At 52.3% G+C, this 20,854-nt stretch overlaps 1 protein-coding gene across 3 annotated transcripts; it reads left to right on the plus strand.

Moving 5' to 3' along the window:
• The first annotated feature begins 1,019 nt into the window (after positions 1-1,019).
• DUSP13A (dual specificity phosphatase 13A) lies at positions 1,020-14,000 on the plus strand. Of its 3 annotated transcripts, none has more exons than XM_055324757.1 (7): positions 1,020-1,192; positions 3,530-3,737; positions 6,016-6,195; positions 7,211-7,305; positions 10,793-10,966; positions 12,656-12,876; positions 13,541-14,000. In XM_055324757.1, the coding sequence occupies exons 1-7, from the start codon at positions 1,044-1,046 to the stop codon at positions 13,741-13,743; spliced, it is 1,230 nt and encodes a 409-aa protein (XP_055180732.1). In that variant the 5' UTR covers positions 1,020-1,043; the 3' UTR covers positions 13,744-14,000. The 3 variants fall into 3 exon arrangements, with proteins under 3 accessions (XP_055180732.1, XP_055180733.1, XP_055180734.1); XM_055324758.1 differs by having other exon boundaries at positions 6,016-6,096; XM_055324759.1 differs by lacking the exons at positions 7,211-7,305; positions 10,793-10,966; positions 12,656-12,876; positions 13,541-14,000 and adding an exon at positions 1,944-2,161 and having other exon boundaries at positions 6,016-6,122.
• The last annotated feature ends 6,854 nt before the right edge of the window (positions 14,001-20,854 follow it).

The raw sequence follows: 20,854 nt of genomic DNA on the forward strand, positions 1-20,854 counted from the left end.
GTGTCTGTTGTGGGGACAAAAGGCCTTAGAAGCAGAGCAATCTCCCTCCCCACCCCAGAAATGTTTCTCTCGACAGTTTTCTGGCTTTTCAGAAAGTCTAGGGCAACATTTACTTCCCTTCTCCCCACTTTGATAGACAATGGCCCATTTCAGCCTTCTCTTTTGAGAAATCAGCTGTTTTCATTATTGAACCACTATTCAAGCCTTCCCCCACAAACTCCGTGGGCACCCTTGAGATGAGGTCTTCCTTGCCTCCTCTCTACATTTCTCTGACGCTACAATGCAGGAAACTCCTCCGCCCCAGCCACATAATCCAGAGGCACGGCTCCCACCCATCCAGTTTGTGGCTCTTCCGGAGCTGTAGAGCTTTTTATCATTCATTGTTGGAATCATCCACCCCCTCTCCACCTTGGATCTCCATTGTAGCTCAGTCCTAAGAACTCAATAGCCTAGGGACGTCTGAATGGCTCAATGGTTGAACATCTCCCTTTGCCTCAGGGTGTGATCCTGGAGACCTAGGATTGAGTCCCTTGTCGGGCTCCCTGCATGGAGCCTGCTTCTCCCTCTACCTCTGTCTCTGCCTCCCTCTCTCTCTCTCTCTCTCTCTCTCTGTCTCTCATGAATAAATAAATAACATATTTTTTAAAAAAAGAACTAAATAGCCTAACTCAGGGCCCTAAGCCTATTAGTTGAACAAACGTTTCTTAGGCATCCATCATGTTAGACCCAGAACATCCTTTGTTTCACTTAATCCTCATAATTCTTTGAGGTCAGTGTAATTATCCTTACTTTACAAATGAAGAAACTGAGGTAGAAAGGTAAAGCAACTTGCAGAGATATGACCAATTCCACGTCGTCATGGAGTTTGGGGTTGGGGGGTGACTTGGGGAGAAAAATGTCCTATTCCTTCTGGAGGCCTCTGTGACCTGCTGAGTCACTTGCTTCTACCCCACCTGTCCCTGCCAATCTCCGGGAAGGAGAAATGACACTGCAGACGCAGAGAGGAGTGACCCGCAGAATCGGTGGAGTGGGTGGGCTGGCCCATGGCTGAAGCCTCAGTTCCAGAGCTGAGGGGAGATGCCGAAGCCACGCCTGGCCCCAGCGTTCTGGAACTGGAGGAGCTCCTGAGGGCAGGGAAGGTTTCTTGCAGCCACGTGGACGAAGTTTGGCCCAACCTTTACATAGGAGATGCGTGAGTGGTAGCTGGTCAAAGGGGTGTGGGGAAGGGGACAAGGAGAGACAGTTCTTGGGTTCTTTCCAGAGATGGGAACAGGGTGGGACTCGGAGAAATAGTTGTGCTCTGCACATCCCAGAGCCAGGGACTTCCTGCAGGAACCCTGGTGTGCTGGGGACAGTGCAGTGATCAGGTGTGATCACCAGGAGGCAGGGCTTTTGCCAGCCTGGATGGGTGGTGCACCCAGAGGATCGTGGCGTCTTGGGCTTTATCCAGGACAAAGGGCGAGTCTGGGATATGGTACTCTCAGCTATGACATGGGATGGACAGGGAGCTCCCCTCCCTGGTCCCAGCCTCCCTCCTCTGGGCACAGAGTGGGTGAGAAAGGTGAATCAGGGAAGGTGTCACCATTGAACATTCGCAAACTAGAAGCAGGTATGTGTTCGTGGCCAGTAGAGGCCAGATGTGGGTGGGAAGGCATGAGGCAGGAAAGGAGGGGCAGCTGGATTCCAGGGCTGAAGCAATTCTTTCCTTCCTGTCTTGGCCAAGGCAGGAGCAGATAGCCTCAGGAAGCAAAGAGGGTCTAAAGATAACTCCCTTTACCACCAACTCTTCTACAGGAAAGCTCTGAGGGTGGGGCCTACTGGGTTCCTGTGGCTCCCTGTGGACCTTTATGGCTCTGTCCCTCTGAAGCAGAGGACCAGACAAAAACCTTCTTCCTGGACCCCACGGCTCAGCCAGCACCCAGCCCTATTCCTCCCCTTCCTAGGGCCACGGCAAATAACCGCTTTGAGCTATGGAAGCTGGGCATTACCCACGTGCTGAACGCAGCCCATGGGGGACTCTACTGTCAGGGCGGCCCTGACTTCTACGGCAGCAGCGTGAGCTACCTGGGGGTACCAGCCCACGACCTCCCCAATTTCGACATCAGTGCCTACTTCTCCTCAGCAGCCGACTTCATCCACCGTGCCCTCAGCACACCTGGGGGTAGGACTTGGGTCTGAACCCATATCCCCTCCTTCTCACTCATGGGGGGCAATGCCCAGTTTCCCCTCAAATACCAGTGCCCTCCCATCTCTAGTTTTTAAAAAAGCCTTCCGGTTTTAAAAAATTCAGTGCTTCAGCAGCGATTTTTCCAACCTTGTTGCTTCACAGACAGGAAAGTGGAGGCCTAGACTACAAGGTCGTGTCATGAGTTAGGAGCAGTCCTGGGACTGGAAGAAGCCAAGCCTCCCAAACAGCAAAAACAGTTCTTTCTCTCCATCATTCAGCCTTGAGAAATTACGATTTAGTAACTAGATGTCTGGTTTCCCCACAAAGCATTTTCAAATGGAAAACAAAACCAAAAAACTTCTACTACTAAGGGTATAACGAAGCAGCCTGGCGGAGCTAGAGTCCCTGCTTTGCGTTCATCATGGGTGAGAGCCATGCCCCTTGTGTCCTGACCCTGGGTTAGCCAGTGTCCCTCTCTGGACTTTAGTTTCTCATCTATGTGACAGGAAAGACAAGATTATGGGTCCCAGCACTTTTTAACATTCAGAATGCTTTGACATTCATTTGTTCACCATCCATTCATTTACCAGCTGTTTATTACCTTTTCGGTGCCAGGCGCTGGGCTAGATACTGAATCCACACTCAGACAAGGCAGGGTCCCTGCTTTCATGGAGCTTGCCACTATATGTTTTGTGGAAAGACAGTCAAAATTATGAGTACTCTTCATATGAATGGGTAAATTTAAAAAGATAGAGGAGAACGGGAGCAGGATAAGGGTGCTCAATCCAGAGGACCTGGCAAATGAGGGGCCTACCCTCTAACAACAGTATTCACTAGGCCATATGCAAAAAAGATTAGCTACTCTGTGATTCAAGTGATACCATGAGTGGTCAGGAAAGACTGTACAAGGAAACCATGTCTTAGCTGAAACCTGACAGATGAGTAATAGACATTAGTCAGACCAAGAGCAGGAGACTTTTTATAGGTAGTTGCAATAGCATGTGCTAAGGCTAGAGGCCAGAGACCAGGAAAGCTTTAAGGAACTGAAAGTGACCCAGGGTTCCTCGGGCTAAAGGTCAGTGTGAGGCAGCCTGAGATGAAGCTGTAGGGTCAGCAGGGGCCAGCCCATTGAGGGTCTTGTAAGCCACATTGAGGAGTTTGCACCCTATCTTAAGAGTAGGTTAAAGAGGTGTTGGTATACCCATTTGACAGATCAGGAAACTGAGACGGGTAAAGGCTGAACAGCTTACCCAGGATTCAGAGTTATACCCAAGGCAGAGTAGGGAAAGGCACTTGGGTCCCTACCTCTACCCCTGGGTACCAACAGGTGGGAAAGGGTCTTTCACCGGATGTCTTCCTCAGCCAAGGTCCTGGTGCACTGTGTGGTAGGGGTGAGCCGCTCTGCCACACTGGTCCTGGCCTATCTCATGCTGCACCAGCAGCTGTCCCTGCGCCAGGCAGTGATCACCGTGAGGCAACACCGATGGGTCTTCCCCAACCGAGGCTTCCTCCACCAGCTCTGCCAGCTGGACCAGCAGCTGCGGGGTGCAGGCCGGAGCTGAGGGGCCAGGTGAGGGCTGGGCAGGGCATGGGGAGGGGAAGGCCAGTGAGGACTGGCAGGGGATGTGGAACGGGACTAGTCTGGAGGTGGGTTGTCAGGGTTTTGTGTGGCCAGGAGTGAGGATTGAAAAGGGGGCCTGGCTCCCTCCTCAAGCTGCTGGGCTCACTCGCCAACTCAAGGCCTCATCAGGACCTGGTTGAGGCAACCTTCCAGAAGGACCCCCTCTCCCTGGCCCATCCGTATTCTTCAGCACCCCCCCCCCCAAAGGATGGAAAGGCCAGGAAGTTAAAGGGTAGAAAGCAGAAAATGGAAGAGGTGAGACCTTCTTACCTGGTTGTGACACAGCCCTGCCCTGCTTCCTTGGCCAGAAGCCTGTGCGGGCTCACCTGAACCCTGCCAAGCAGTAGCACAGCCAGTCCTGACACCTGCGGGCTGTCTGACCTTCCCAGGCCTCTGCACACCCTCCCCTCAGGTCCAGACCCCCAACTGCAGCTCTGCAGGGAAAGTGTGGCTTGAGCTGTCACTCTCGGCTAGGTTGTTTTCAGGTCAGCCCTGCCTCACCCTTCTCACGATGGGGAAGGAGATTGGGGGTGCTCCTGCTACCAGCCACAGCCTCCTCACAGGAGCTCGGCCAATACATGGTTCTCCTGTCATCACACCATTCCATTCTCTGCCTTGGACCCTGCCCCCCACTCCCTACCCCCCAGCCCCCTCCCTCGGGTCGGTCCCATCTCAGAGATGTGCAGAAGGCGCGCCCCCCCCCCCCATCTGGAGATCCCTGGAGGACATAGAGGTCTTCCTGAAGTCAATCCAGCTCCTTTCTGCTCCCATGTACCCCTGCCCTGCTGCTCTGTGTGCATTTGTCCCTTAAGGAACAAATCCTTAATACCTACCCCCCCGAGGCCTCCCCATTCCTGCTGGAGGCCCCAGTGTCCCCAGCTGCCTACTAGGAGGAGTTGGGCTCCCCCAGCAAAAACCCTGCTTCTCGGGCTTCCAGACCACAAATGGCCACCAAGTGCTGCTTCAGTTTCTTTGGCAACAGCCCTGTGTTTTCCTCCAGCTCAGCTGGGAGGAGATAGGGTGTTGCTTCCTGTGGTCAAGTGGCTGTGCAGGTACCAGCATTGTGAGGGAGCTACAGTGTCCACTGCTCTTCTCCTACCGCGCCCAGGCTGGGTCTCTTCCTGCCTGTCTCCACTAGCCTGCCTTCCTCACATTCACCTCCCCCTTGAGGACCATTAGGTCGGGGATGTGCGGGGGGGGGGGGGGGGTGTAAGCCCAGAGCTGCTTTCCACGGCCCCTAGCCCACCTCCAGCTCCCACCCATGCTCCTCCTTCTCTCACCTATCCTCAGAGACTAGGGGGTGTGCCCACCACCCACCGGCTCCCAGGGTCTGAAAGCCAGGGGTGGGTGACTGGCCTAGGCTCACTGGAGAGTTGGGAAAGTGGCAGCTGTCTCCCACCAGGAGCCTCCCAGGGTGTGGATTGAATTCCCCCCTACCCAGCCACCACCAAAAGCTGGTTTTGTTCCTGAATCCACAGCCAGGCCACCAAGGGGGAGCACTTTAGTAACTCCGACCCTTCCTGATGCTCTCTGGAGGGTGAGCGCCTTGGGGATGGGGATTAGAGCAAGAAGGAGAGCTGGGCTTAGAGTTCAGGGGTGAGTGCACTGGAAGAAAATCAGGGTTATAGCTGGGTTGGGGATTAGGCAGAGGGCTGGGCTGGGTGGAAAACTTGTGGGGAGCTCTGAGGGTATGGGGAGCCGAGAGGGAGACAGGAGTGGCATGGTCCCGTCCTGCTCTCTCCTCTAAACAGGTTTTAGGAACCAAGTAGAACAGCAGATCTCTGATGATGCCCAGTTGCCCCACTTCCTTGGCCTGGAGCGCTTAAATACCCTGACCTCCGGCCTCAGCATCTTTCCCATCAGGCAGCTGGCTTGGGAGAAATCGGTCGGGCTTACAGCATTGCACAATTCCTGGAGGTGCCATCCACCAAGCAGCCTATGCGACCGGAGCCCCCAGGAGTTATGCAGTGTGCCATCCATGTGGCCATACACAGCAGCCCTGGGGACTCTGAAGGATGAGGGGGCTGTGGGCAGAGGCCAATTCTTTCCATGAGCCCTGGGCCCCAAACCTGCCTTACCTCTCAGCACCCATACCCAATTGACCTTCCCCAGAGGGTTCAAGGCAGAGGCAGGTACAGGTGGCAGTTCTTGCCCCTACCCTGACAAGTCCCAGCTGACCTGGGCCTCGGTTTGCCAGCCCGTAACAGGGAGCTCATCTCTCCCCCAGAGCTGGTCCTTCCTCCCCGCCACGGCACTGGCCCTGCTGGTGCTGCTGGAAGCTCTGGCCCCGGTGGACACCAAGAGGATGGTAAGAACCCAGTGTGTGGTTCGCCCTAGAGCCTGCTACTCCATCTGCTTCCTCCTGCTGCCTGCACTCCCTGCCGGCTCCTGTCTTCAGTTCCCACAGGTGGGAACGGGTTGCCTTCTCGGCCAATCCCTAAAGCCCCTCAGCCAGGGACTCCGAGGACCCCGAGGTGTGAGGATGGGGGGGAGCACAGGAGGGGATTCTAAGTGTCCATGATAGACCTTGGCCACAGCTGCCTCCACCCACTCTCCCCAGGGCTTAGGGAGCCCCAGTAGGGGCTGAGCCCTGGCTCCCAGGAGCTCAGTCTTCAGACCCCGTGTAGGTATGGCTGCAGGTGTGCATACGCCTGTGTGTGTCAGTCCTCTGGGAGTGTGAGTGGAGAAGAGCTCCGAAGTACATGAGTGCATGAGGAGGGTCTCTGGAGAGCAAGAGGGGTTCTTAACAGCCCCAAGTCCAAGGTCCCTAACTGACCACAGAGGTCTTGGGAGGTGCCTAAAAGACAGTCTTGCTGGCCTCAAGGGACAGGGATGTCTGGGCTAGGAATGCCTTCTGGGGGAGGGAGGAGCCTGGCAGAGGGCCAGTGGCTTCTGGACACGCAGCTCTGACTGGAGCCAGGGCAGGTCTAAAGGCCTGCTCTGAACCTTACCTATACCTTCGTCAGCGTACCCACACTGTCCTCAGCCCAAGTCTTCTAGATCTGAATCCTAGTCCTATAATTCTCAGCTCTCAACTAAGCTCCCCTGGACCTGGGCGCCGATCTTGGCATTGCTGCCAGTTTGTGTGTGGCTTTGGCTAGTCTCTTCTCTGTCCTCCTCCATGGATGATCCTTCCAGCTCTAGCCTCCGGCCCATGCTTTGCACCACTCTTGAAGGCCAAGGGAGCTTTTAAAATGGCTTATGGGATCCTCCTCCTCCCTGCCCCACACTCAACATATGCATCCGCACAGACCACAAGCAGACCCCTGCGGGCTGCCTCCCCTCCCAGCAAGGCCAGGTGCCTGGCTGGGCTTGGCACTGACCATGCCAGGGACCAGTGGGTGAGTTGGGAGTGTCAGGGGGAGGCCAGAAGAGGGGAGCAGCACATCATGTTTTATAATTAAACTCAAATCAAAAAATAGAAACAGCATCAAGTGTGTAGAGACCGGGAGCTGGAAGCCGGCAGTACAAAGTGCCTGTCAGAGAAGACCACAGCCTGGGCCATATACCCCCACAGGTGGGTGCATGCCCCTGTTTCGGGGGGGGGGTGGCCACAGAGCATGCTGGGTCATGAGGGCCAGGGCGCCTGGGCCTCTGTGTGGTGTGGAGGGATTGGGTTAGATTGGACGACAGACTGGGTTAAAGACAGTCGAGTCAGAAAGATGTGGTCTTGAATCCTGGGTCCCAGGCTTATTGGCTGTGTGACCCTGAACATATTGTTTAATCCCTCTGGGCCTCAGTTTCCTCATCTGTGAAATGGGGATGATAATATATTATCTGCTTCATTAAGGGTACTGTGAGGATCCAGGGAGAAAATGTAGGCATTTGGCTCTGTCTGGTACATAGTACATCCTTAGTAAGTGGAGAATGTAATAATTATTATTGCTGGACAGAGAAAGAACCCTCAAGAAACAGAGAGATAGCGACTAAGCGTCACTGTCCTGTGGGGCGGTTCCCCTCCACAGGATATGGCTGAGGCTTGGAAGGATATGAGTAACAGTAATAATAATGGTAATAATAGTAAGATGTGCCATTTTGGGGGCATCTACCCTAAGACCCTGTGGAATGTGCCTTATGTTTAGTTTCTCGTGAAATTCTCACAGCAGCGCCATGAAGAAAGTGGCTCAGAGAAGTCCACACAAATACCAGCCCCGAGAACTCTGCCCAGGCCCGTCCTCCTCCAAGGCCTGCATGCTGAGGGCAGCGGAGGCCCACCGGCAGCTCATCAGGGGCTGCCCACCTGCCCCCGCCCCGAGTTCCCCAGGCCCCTCACTCGTCCTGTCCCGAGATCTCTGGCCTCAAAGGTCCTGTGGCCACTGTCCCTTCAGGGCTGCTCGGGAGGAGGAGGGGGAAGCAGAGAGACTGAGTAGGAGGGAAGGCCAGGGGGAACCTCTGGAGCTTCAGCGCAGGAGAGGACAGCAGCTGCCCCCTTGCCCGGAGGAGCCGGGGCCCTGGCCTGAGGCCGCAGGCCTGCGGGCGGTGTGTGGAGGGTTGTGGAGGGGCCTGAGCTCCTGGGAGGGGCTGCGGAGAGCCACGTGGAGAGGACGAGGGACGCAGAACAAGTGCCCAAACTTGTAAACAGCGGCAGCGTGACAGCAGAGCCGCTGCGGCCTACGGAAGCAGCTGTTGGGCTTCGGGAGACACAGGAAGGCAGCAGCATGAGGGCCAGAGCAACTGAGGAGGAGCCAGGCCCGGCCCAACAAATGTCAGGCCCAGGCTTCACTCTGGTGGCCCAGGAGATGCGGGGGGAGGAGTCAGGCCGCAGAAACCAGGGTGCATCCGGAGCTTGAAGGAGGAGGCCTTGGGCAGGGGGCTGCTCCCCCGCATGGGCTAGAGCAGACAGGTGTGGGGGTACCTCCGGGAGCATCAGGTGTGAGGCTCTAGGTGGGACCAGACAAGCAGTGCCCCTAAGTCCAAGGAAAACGCCTTGTTCTCCAGACGTGGACCTGAGGCCCCTCCGAGGTTGAAACTGTGGCCTAGCAGCCCTGCCCCCTGCCCCCTGCCCCCCAGGCGGTTTCCTCCTCTTCCCAGGAGCTGGTTGGGACCAGCTCTGTCCCAGCCAGACCCTGGCTCCCCCAGCCCCGGCACAGCTGGGCTGCAATGTGCCCACGGGCCACAGGGTGGCGGCCGTACCCCACGCCAAGCTCAGAGGCCGGGTGGGCCCGCCTGGCTTCTCGGGGCTCCATTTCCACCACCTGCGCTCACTCAGCTCCAGCTTTTGGCTCCAGACCAGCGTGGCTGTTGGAGAAGCCTGGGGCTTTCCTCACCCCGACACACTACGCTGCTCCCTACCCTGTAGTTACCACAAATCCAGCCACTGCTCTCATTCTCAGGTCAGACACCCCCCCCCGCCCCGCCCAAGAGCAAAGACTTGCTGGAAGTTACAGAATGAGTTAGGGCCACGCTGTCCTCCCTCCCTCCCTCCCTCTGAAGTTCTCTTTCCACCACTTCAAGTGGCCTCCCGTGTCCACGGGGAGTTCCAGGGCCAAGAGTCTTTCATCCCAAAGAGATGCCAAGCCGAGATGGCCTGGGGGTTTGGAAGGACTGCCCTTGAGTCCACAGCGGCCTGGGTGGCTCTCACACCCCACCCCCACCAGCTCCAAGGAGAAGACCTGGAATTCTAGCCACTTCACAGCGTTTGTGTTCTGGGCGGAACCTGGCCAGGGCAGGTTCCGCTTATGTGCTGAGTCCTGTCCCAGTACCCACTCCCCCATTCCCAGCCCCAGGTCATGCCCTAGGTAGGTGGCAGGCCATTCAGCCTGCCTTGACAGGTCACAGTGGGGGATGAAGGGGAAAGCTGGGTCTTCACTTCCACCCTGCCCGCCGGCTGCCCACTGGGTGAGCTTGGCCAAGCCAGTGGCCTCCTGGGTGCCCATTTCTCTTCCTGGTTCTGCCGCTGCCTACCAAAGAGAAAAGATGTTCTTTCCAGTTTGTACCTTCCCTAGTTACTGGTTGAGGGGGCCAGGGACAATGAGCCAAGAGAGGAACTCCTTCCCAGCCCAGCACCAGACGCAGGTTCTGGTGCCACTGACATCCCAGCTCTGCAGGGTCCCGGATACCCTCAGACAGCTGTCTCCTGACACAACCCACCCCACCTGGGTGAGGCCTGACCTGCAGCACTGGCCTGAATCATGCGGGTAAGGAGGCAAATCCCAGGGCCTAGAGGTAGATGTGTGTCAGCAATCCCAGGCTCCCCTGTAGAGACAAGATGGACCAGTGACCACTCTCTGGAGTCCCCAGAGGTGGTAACTGGAAGGCTTAGAGGGAGAACCGAAGGAGCACAGCTGGATAGAAAGCCCAGCCTTGCTCTCTATGAGCCATTCAGCTTTGGGCATCACTTAAAACATCTGTCTTGACCTTTAGCTTCTTCCTCTCTGAAATAGGGACCTGTCCCGAGGGAGGCCTCAGGCCCTTAAGAGGCATCAGCTTACTTCATATGGAGATGCTAACAAATGCCATTTCATGGTTCCGGGGCCCCTCATTCCTGAGATGGGCTCTGGGCATCAAGCATATGAAACTGGGAGGGCACAGGGACCTGGGGACCAGCCCTGGAAGTAGCAGGGGAGGGAGCTTGAGATGAACTGCCAAGTCGTGGGGGCCTTCCTAAGTGCACTCTGAGGGCCACAGCCATCTGAGGTCCCCATCCCTACAAAGTCTCAAGCACCAGTGACAAGAGGGGGTCTCTGTGCTGACTAGTTGCTACAGACAGAGTACTCCAAGGGCCCCTTGGCCAAAGCTCCCAACATTGGGGCCCTTGGAAAGGGCAGGGGAGAACTTCCCAGCTCCACAGCAGTGACAAGGGATTGATTCCTTTGTTCCTCCGGGAAAAGGATCTAGGCCTCAGCCCCAGCTGAGCTGGTTAATAACCTCATCCAAAATAGCTGTGGCCTTTCCTGTAGCATCCCACTGGCACCTGGGTGCTGCACCATGCCTGGGCCTCCCCAGCAGCTGGACCCACCCGCGGGATCCTGCCCCCAACCACCACAGTGTCCACTCTGTTTCAGGATGGACTCGCTGCAGAAGCAGGACCTCCAGAGGCCCAAGATCCACGGGGCAGCCCGGGTACCCCAGTACCAGCCGCCCACACTGGCCTACCTCCAGCGCTTGCTGTGGGTCCGTCGGGCTCCCATGCTGAGCCACGTCAATGAAGTCTGGCCCAACCTCTTCCTAGGAGATGCGTAAGAACCACCGACATTGAGAGGTGGAGGGAACAGAAGGGGAGCTTCTCCCGGAGTCCTCCAGGGGCTGTCCACCATCTCTTTCCACACATTCCTATCCTTGTATATTATGATTAGTTTTAACTGTGGAAAGAGAACACACATGAGACAAGCAGACACAGCACATATGAGCAGTTTCACCATCCAGGTCAAGAGACAGGACATTACTTATGCCCCAGAAGTAACTGGATCCTTCTCAACATAACCCCCTTCCCTGTAGAGAACTACTAAGTGTTGAAATAATCATCTCCTTGCTTTTCTTTATAGTTTTAACATCTGCGTACCTAACAATGTAGTTAGTTTTGCCTGTCTTTTGAAGTTACATGAATGGAATCATATTGTGTGCATTTTGTGTCTAGATCATTTAGTCAATATTGTGCTCAATAATTTGCTCAGATTCATCCATGTTCTATGCAGCTGCAGCTCACTCATTTTTCACTGCTGTATACTATTCATTTGTATAAATATACCATAGTTTATCCATTCCATTGATTATGGACATCTGAGTTGTTTTCACTTTTTGGCTATGATGAACAGTGATCCTAGGAATTAGTCCATGGAACAGCCACACAAGTTTCTCTAGGGTGTGCAATTATTAAAAAAGTAGAATTGGGGGATCCCTGGGTGGCGCAGCGGTTTAGTGCCTGCCTTTGGCCCAGGGCGCGATCCTGGAGACCCGGGATCGAATCCCACGTCGGGCTCCCGGTGCATGGAGCCTGCTTCTCCCTCTGCCTGTGTCTCTGCCTCTCTCTCTCTCACTGTGTGCCTATCATAAATAAATAAAACAAAAAAAAAATTTTAAAAAAGTAGAATTGTGAGTCATTTTCCCAAAAGTTTTCCTCAAATTTGAAACATATGGATCAATTTTATGTGAATTTTAGAAATTTTCCTTAATATTTAGAAAATACGGTCCAATATCTTGTTAACAGTATGGCAAATTTGCTATCCCCCATCAGATAACCAGTAATAAAATCCTTGTTGATTTTTTTAAAAAATGCATACAAACATAAATGTCTTTTCACATTTTTTAAAACAAAAACAATACCTTCTAGTCCCATTTCATAATCTACTTTATGTAGAAAGCTTTTTTTTTTAAGTTTTTAAAATGGAACCATAACATCTTTTGAAAAAATTTGTAAGCCGTGTTCGGTATTGTATCCTGCATTTTTCATAGGTTTTTAATACAGCACAGACACCTTTCCTTGTTTACCTGCAACTGCAAACGTTTTAGGGGTTGCATAGTATTTCATTTAGCTATACCATACTCAGTCTCCTATTATAAGATATTTAGTGATTTTTTTCCCAATTTCTTCCCAATTTCATTCAATTCTATCTTGAATATCATTAGATCCGGTTTATAAATGTCTGTGGGCACATTTTGAATTTTTTTTTAAGTTCCTAGAAGGACACTTGCTGAGGTAAAGTATGCATGTGTTTTGCATATTTTTAAGACTTTTGATGCATGTGGTCTGAGTGAAAAGGAGTCTTGAACTCCAACTAGAGGAGCCGCTTCTCTGAGGCCTATTCATTCTTGCCAGTCTCACACTTGGAGGGGAGTGGCAAAGGAGGGAAAGCCATAAGTTCCAGGCCAGCCAGAGGTGACCCCATGAGACCTGCCCCACCTCTCAGCTCCCTGTGCCTTTCCTCCAGGTACACAGCCCGGGACAAGAGCAAGCTGACCCAGCTGGGCATCACCCATGTTGTGAATGTGGCTGCAGGCAAGTTTCAAGTGGACACAGGTGCCAAGTTTTACCGTGGAATGCCCTTGGAGTACTATGGCATTGAGGCTGATGACAACCCCTTCTTTGACCTCAGTGTCTACTTTCTACCCATTGCTCGATACATCCGAACTGCCCTCAGTGTTCCCCAAGGTGAGCTGCTGGGGAAAGCACTGGGGCGGGGACGTGGGATCTGGGATACTTTTTCCAGTAGCACTGGTGGGTCGGGTGTCCAGAGCTATGATCCTCTTCAACAACCTTCCCACCCCATAGAGCAAATAGCGACTACCATTTAGTGAGCATCCTCTTCAAAGGACCAGCAATCACAGACGTAGCTAAGGTCCGGTATGGTGGTCTGTGTAACCATATCCCTCAGTAAGTGGTGTGGGGCAGAAGGTAAGGATCTTCTAAGATGAGGCTTTGGCAGAGGGCTGCAGGGACAGGGGAAGGTGCAGGACTGGGGGGAAAGGAGGCAGGTGAACGCCCCCTATACTGTGCCACAAGCCCAGGGGACTCCAGAAATACTGTACCCCTCCCACCCTGGCAGAGTCGCAGAGGATGCCAGAGGAAGCATCTTGGACCCAGAGAAAGGAATCCCAACTGTTAACCTTAGCTAGGCCACTAATTTGCTGGGTGGCCTTGAGCCAGTCCCTTTGCCTCTCTGGGTCTCAGCTGCCCCATCTGACCATGAGAACAGTGTCAGTACTCCAGGGTGCAGTGACAGGTGGGCTGAAGGATGGCCAGGAGGAGCCCCAATTCCCAGTGGGGTGGTCAGGGTGAGGGCAGGTAGCTGACACTAGACTGGGTCTTCCTACAGGCCGTGTGCTGGTACACTGTGCTATGGGGGTGAGCCGCTCTGCTACAGTTGTCCTGGCTTTTCTTATGATCTGCGAGAACATGACACTGGTGGAGGCCATCCAGACAGTGCAGGCCCACCGTGATATCTGCCCCAACTCGGGCTTCCTCCGGCAGCTCCAGGTTCTGGACAACCGACTGGGGCGGGAGACGGGGCGGCTCTGACTTGGTGAGCAGCCGGGAGCCCTGACTCCCTCTGGCCCGCATGGCCCAACCCAACCAGCCCGGCCCTGGGGACAGCAGCCTCTGCTGTTCCAGTGACCTTGAGGTATAAATAGCAGGTGGGGGCTTAGCTGAGGCAGAAGCAGGGAGAACTGAGTGGTGACCTTTAGCAGGTGGATTTCCCTGACCCAATCCAGAGATTCTTTATACAAAAGAGAGTTCAGTCTGTCTCTATAATAAAAGGCTCATCATGATGAAGACAGGAGATCTTCTGGTGGTTTGTGGAGTGGTGTCTTACTCCCATGATAGTCGTGAGGGGCCAGAAGGCTTGCCAGCTCTGAGTCAGCATGATGGCAGCCTGCAGAAAGAGTCCGAGTCCATGTCAAGTCTCTGTGAAGACACAGGGCAAGTGAGGATCAATTAGCGGTATCAGTCTCTGGTACAAAAGGGAGGAGAGAGGGGACAAGTGCTGAGAATCAGCTGGCCTTCTCCTCGCCTTGTCCTCCCTCATACCATCACCCAAGAGCTAGGTCATCTGAATCAAGACCGATGTTCAATGCGTCAGCATCCTCTCCATGCCCACCCTAGCAAAAAGCGATCGTCAAAACTTGCTGTGCAAGTAGCATCTCTTGAATCTTTTCATTTATGCTGTTCTTCCAGAAGGACTGACTAAAACGAGAGGCGGCTGGAAAACACAAGCATTAACCAAGAGGATAGGGATCTGGGGAGGAGACAGCCCAGAAATCCCAGGCAAAGGATGGTTATATGACAGAATGAAACATTTCGTTCTGAATTTCTTCGTATATGTGCCCGAAGAAAGCAATTGCAAAAAGCCCCCTAGATCCCTCACCTGGAACAAAGTATTATGAGAACTAAATGGGCTGCCCGTGGGGCACCTGGGTGCTGAGCGTCTGCCTTCGGCTCAGGTCATGATCCCAGGGTCCTGGGATGGAGCCCTGCATTGGGCTCCCTGCTCAGTGGGGAGTCTGCTTCTCCCTTTCCCTCTGTCCCTCCCCCTGACTGTGCTTGCTCTCTCTCTCTGTGTCAAATGGACAGATAAAATCTTTAAAAACCCCCCACATATATACATACATACAGAAACGGGCTGGCCTTCCTTTGGCTTCTCAGCTGCTCCTATGTAGTGCTTACCTCTTCCAGCCCTTTACATCTCAACGTTTCTCGGGGTTCTGGCCACTGCCTCTTCTCCCCCGCAGAGTCCCCACCCTGCTGGGGGGGGGCGGTCCCCTTGCCCCCGGAGGCTCAGTTCACATCTCCGGGCTGATGACTCCTAGAACCCCGTGGCGGCCAGTTCCCTCCCCTGAGCTTTGACCCTCTGCAATCCCACTGCCCACCTCTATCTGACTCTTGCACTTGAATTTCCAACTCAGCTGCACTTTTCATCAGTCCCGCCGCACCGGCTGAGTTCTCCCTACTTCTTCATTTTAGTGAAGAGCTCTGACAGCCAGTGTGGCTCATGTCAGTGATGGCTGTCACCTTGGGCTTCCACTTCTCAATTAGTCTCTTGATTTGCTCACTTAGCTTCATCTTTGTTGTGAGTACACAACTTCGAGGCACCCTCACTTCTCCCCTGGATCCTGGATCATCAAGAGCAGCCCACTGTTGGTCTCTGGGCTCCCAGCCTTGCCCATCCAGTCTCCGCACGCACATCTTAATAAAACGGAAATCCGATCATGTCACTCTCTGCTTACAACCCCCTAAGGACAAACACCTTGAGAAAGTATAAAGATGCTTCATTATCTGAAAATCTGCTTGTATCTCTAGCCTTATCTCTTGTAATTCTGTTCCCACACACGTTGTGTAATTAAGAAATGCTAAATGCTCTTGCAGTTTCCAGAATGCACCACATTCTCTTACCTCTGGTACTTTGCACATGCTTCTGATTGTACCAACTGAATCCGCTGCCCTCACTCATTTTTACCAGAGTCTCTCTCTCTCTCTCTGTCTCTGTGTCTCTGAAATCTCAGTTTAGCTGTTACTTCTGGGAAGCCCTCCTGGACCTCCAAACCTGAGAGAGGTGTTCCTCCTCAGGCTACCAAAATGTCCATCCACCTTTTGTGATGTCACCTATCACTCTGAATCATAATTTGCTGGTGCCTCATCATTGTCTTTCAACTGGCTGTCTCTGATCAGGCCTCCCATGGTTTCAAGGTCCCCATGGCTCCCACACTCTAGCTATGATCGTGCCCTCAGGTGGAGCTCTGTGGTTGTACGGACCACAACTACAGGTTGGCACCACTGCCACTAGGCCTTCTCTACAGAGGACTCCGGGGGAGTGGATCCCAGCTGGCCCTGGGAGTGGCCTGCCTCTGGAGGGTGCTTCCTCTTTCCCTAGCTCCACCTGCATGCTCACCATGTGGGCACCCTGACACCCTCTTCCCAGCACATCTCGTTCTTCTTTGGCCACCTTTGATGCTTCCTCCTCACTCCCCACCAACGCTCTCTGGGGCCAGCTCTGCCTTCTGGGCAGAGCGGTCCTTGCCCTTCTCTGCCATCTGGTCTATTTTCAGAGGGCAAGTGCTTTTCCTTTGCATGAATCAAAAAAGGGAACCCCCATTGGAGGAAATCACCTTTCAGGCTTAATCACTCCTGGGCTTGGTTGAGGAAAAGATGTCTCTTCCTCACAAGCAGATGTAGCTCCAATCGGGGTGCCCATCTGAGTGAGCTGAGCACAGGCTGTGTTTTAGCCTCATTCTTCCTCCTGGAATTCATAAACTACACAAACATATGCCTTCTTGTCTAATATGTCGGGATTAACATCCCTGTTTTATAATTGAACAACTCAAGGTTCAGAGAAGATAAAACGAGGCTGGAATGTCACTTCAGGGATGTAGGCTCTCTGGACTCTGGCCTCAAAAGGCAGGTGCTCCCTAGCCAGCTCCCTGGTCTCCTCCCTCCAGCACTTGGTCCTAATCCCAGCTGATTGCTGGCTACCTACAGTGTTCTCTGTGCCTCTTCCAAAGGGTAAACATATGTCCTAGCTGGAGGATTGCAGAAGGGCTCCTGCTGCGGTACCTAACCAGGCAGGGCCCCTCTCCCATCTGGGGATGGAAAACTGTTCTCAATTCATCCTCAGGTTAGTGGCACCTTTTCCCAGTGTAGACAAAGCTAGTCTCTGCTAAGCAGACCAGCCTGCCCACCCCCAATTCCTATGGATACCCCCTCTGCCTGACAACTCAGCCCTTGTTGCTATTTCTTGCTCATGCATCGTCAGCAGGACCCAAAATAGTGGTTCCAGAAGTCAATCTCTAAATCAACATCCAGGCCTATGTGTGGGCAGCCTGTCTCTACTCGCTGGGCTACAGTGCCCAGAATCTAGGACAGAGCCACACCCTGGGGCTTGAGTTTCAGTAGGTCACCTTCTCGGAGCTCTGAGGTTCGGGCTCAGAATCTGGGGCTGTAGGGAGAAGAGAGAGGGAAGCCCCGAGAAGGCACAGGGTAGGAAGGCTTTGGCCAAAGGTCCCCCAGAGCATCTGAGAAAACAGAGGTTGAGCTTGAGACTGGCATCCCCATCAGGAAGACTTCCTGCCTGCCATGCTTGCCCTGGGAAGTCTGTGATGATGTGTCTGCTCCCCTTCTTCTCCAGAGTGGTCTCACGAAAGAAGTGGGGATGGTGTTAAGAGCATGACTTTGGAGCCAGACTACCTGGATTCAAATCTTACCTCTGCCCTTTACCTGAGGTGTGTGACCTCAGTTAATCTCCCTGCAACTCAGTTTCCTCATCTGTAACATGAGAGTAATGGTAGCCTAACATAGAGGATTTTTTTTTCAACATAGAGGACTGATGTAATGATGACATGGGCAATAGAAGAGGGGCTTTGTGCAACATGTGGAATGCTCCCCAAAATGAGGACTGTATTATCACAGGACATAGTACGTGGGCTCCTGACATCGTCTGCCGCACAGAGTCCCATCTTGGACTAAAAGGTGGCTGTGCTCTGAGTGTTGAACAAATGATTAAAAATTAGCTGACCTAAATGCAACATAGCATTTTGGATTAGATTCTGGAACAGAAGAAGGATGTTAAGTAGAAAAACTGGCGCAATCTGAAAAAAGTTTGTGGGTTAGTCAATAATGTGACACTAATTTTAATTTCTTTGATAAATAAACCATGGTTATGTAAGAGACTAATGTTAGAGGAAGCAGGGTGGTGGGTATACAAGAAATGTCTCTATTTTCTTTATAACTCTGTAAATGTAAAATTATTTCAAAATAAAGGGTTAAAAAAACTTGCTGACAATTAAGGGCTGCTTTGTATATGCCAAGGGCTATGCTAAGTGCTTTAGATACATCATTTCCGCCACCCCCCCCCCAGTTTTATTTCTTTAGAAAAAAACACAAATTAAACATAGCAAAATGTTATGAGTTGTGGGAATATAGGTGCTTATTATGCCTATATTTTCTTTTATATTCTTTTTCTTAAAAAAGATGGATTTATTTCTTTTAGAGAGAGTGTGCATGAGAACAGGGCAAAGGGGTAGAGAGACAGGGAGAGAAAGAATTTCAAGTGGACTCCCTGCTGAGCAAGAGCCTGACACAGGACTCTATCTTTCGACTCTGAGATCATGACCTGAGCAGAAACCAAGAGTTGGACACTCAAATGCCTGAGTCTCCCAGGTGCCCCTTCTTAAAATGTTTCCTAATTTTAAAAAATGTATATTTATTTATTTGAGACAGACAGCACAAGCAAGGGGTGTGCAGGGTTAGGAGGGGCAGAGGGAGAAGCAGACTCCCCGCTGAGCAGGGAGCCTGATGCAGGGGTTGATCCCAGGATCCTGGGATCGAGACCTGAGTCAAAGGCAGTCAACCGACTGAGTCACCAAGGTGCTCCTAATATATTTCCTAATTAAAAAAATCGAAAATAGGGGCACCTGGTTGGCTCAGCCAGTTAAGCATCTGCCTTTGGCTCAGGTCCTGATCTCAGGGGCCTGGGATAAAGCCACATGTTGGGCTCCCTGCTTGGTGGGATGTCTGCTTCTCCCTCTCCCTCTGCGCTTCTACCTCCCGCTGCTTGTGCTCTTGCTCTCTCTCTCTCAAGTAAGTAAGTCGTAAGTAAGTAAATAAAAAAATAAATAAAATCTTTAAAAAAATAAATTAAAAATCAAAACTAATTTGATTACCATTTAAAATTAGAAATGTCCTATTCTATATATTTAGGTTTTGAAACCTGTATCAAATGGATTTAAGGAAGTATTCTGAATGTAAATCATACCATTTTTATTGGCTTCAGGCCTAAAACACAGCAAATTCACACATTATCCTTTTAAAAATTTCAAGAGGCTTTATTATGGATAATTTTGTTTTAAGAAAAGAAAAAGGTAATGATGACCCAGTTTATAGTGTATAGTGTTTAGATGAAATAACTGTGATCAAAGAGGCCCTAAGCCACTATTAAGTCAAACTATAGATTATTTCATCCCATCCTCACAACCCTATGGGATAGGTTCCTAACATCACCCCGACTTTAGAGATGAGAACACAGCTGTAGAGAGGTTAGGCCAAAGAGTCCCTAAACCCTAACTGAGAGCTTAGTATGTACCAGTGAACTAGTCAAGGTAGGCTAATGGCTCTGACAAGCAACCCTAGGTTGGTGGGGGCATGGAGGGTAAGGGTAGAAGGAGCAAGCATGGAGGATGGAGAGGTCAGAAGTATTATGTCCCCTCTGGTTACATGGGCAGAACTCAGTCACATGGCCACACGGAACTACGAGGGAGGCTGGGAAATGTAGTCCACCAGGGTGCCCAAGAAACCGAGGATACTGCAGATCCTGGTGATCACGAATACAGCAGTTATTGGTGAGACATATGTCATCGTTTAAGTCTCAGAGCCCATAAGAGGTCGATGCTATTGCATTATTCTCATCTTACAGTTGTGAAAACTGAGGCTGAAAGGGTTTAAGTAAGCTTTCTCAAGGTGGCTTAGCCAGTAGTGGTACAATCATAATACACTTCCTGAACCTTCTTCATTCTGGGTTGGCCTCGGTGACTTGCTTGGCAATAGAATTTGGAGCAGACATGGTATTCTGTGACTTCTGAAGCTGGGTCCGAAGATGCCTTATAACTTCTCCCTGGGTCTCTGGGAACACCCTGGGAGCCCTGAGCCCCCATACAAGAAGCCACACAGCCCTAAGACCACCATGCTAGAGAGGCTGTGTGTAGACAACTGGTCAATTCAGTCTCAGCTGAATTGAACCTTCCAGCTTCTTTCCAAGGTGCTACTTAAATGAATCCATGTTGGACTCTCCAGACCAACATGTCTGGTAGCTAATACCCCTACCATGGAGTGACCTCCATCAATGCCACATGGAACAGAAGAATAGTCCATCTGAGCCTGCCTGAATTAAGGATCCATAAAATCCTGTGCTAGAAGAAAATGTCTCTTGTTTTAAGTCACTGCATTTTGGGGTAGTCCATTATGTATGAATACACACCCAGCACAGCAGCAGGTTCAGCTCTGACCAAAAGCCCTGGCTTTTCAATACCCGATTCGCCTCTGGAGGAATGGAGGAATGAGGGAAGGACAGAGCAGCCACATCCATCCACTCCACTGCTGACAGAGCGCAAGAAGATGGGCTCCCACATTTCAGAGGAATACGGAGGGCAACAGGGCCCTGGCTTCTCTCTGCTCAGAGCCCCCACTCAAGATTGGAAGATAGTTAGGGGCTCTAGGGGGATACTGGTGGCAAAGGCCTTGAGGTGGGCAGGTTGGAGAGGCTGCCAGAAAGGGAACACCCCCTCCTCACCTCTCTCTGTTCTAAGCTCCAACTAGCCTGCTATCCAGGCCAACAGATGCCTACTGAGAAGCCCCAAGACTCTCTGGCTACCAAGGGACCCCTGTGGGTCTGCTGGCCTCTAGATTCCAGTCTGGTCTTGACAGCTGCCTCCTCCATTTCCTCCCCCACGGGAGGATGGGGGTGAGGTGGGAGGGCAGCCACAGTATGGACTCTGCAGCCACTGGGGCCTTGGGAAAACCTGGTTCGAGGAAATTTCAAAGGGAAATACCCACCCGGTCCCTAGCCAGGTAGTGCCCCTCCTGGCAGGTAGGAGAATCCAGTTCTCAGTATTCTCATTTTCCTCAGCTCATTCTGCTCTTCCCA

Source organism: Nyctereutes procyonoides, unplaced genomic scaffold (assembly GCF_905146905.1).
Source record: "Nyctereutes procyonoides isolate TBG_1078 unplaced genomic scaffold, NYPRO_anot_genome, whole genome shotgun sequence".
In the NCBI taxonomy this organism is placed as follows: domain Eukaryota; kingdom Metazoa; phylum Chordata; class Mammalia; order Carnivora; family Canidae; genus Nyctereutes; species Nyctereutes procyonoides.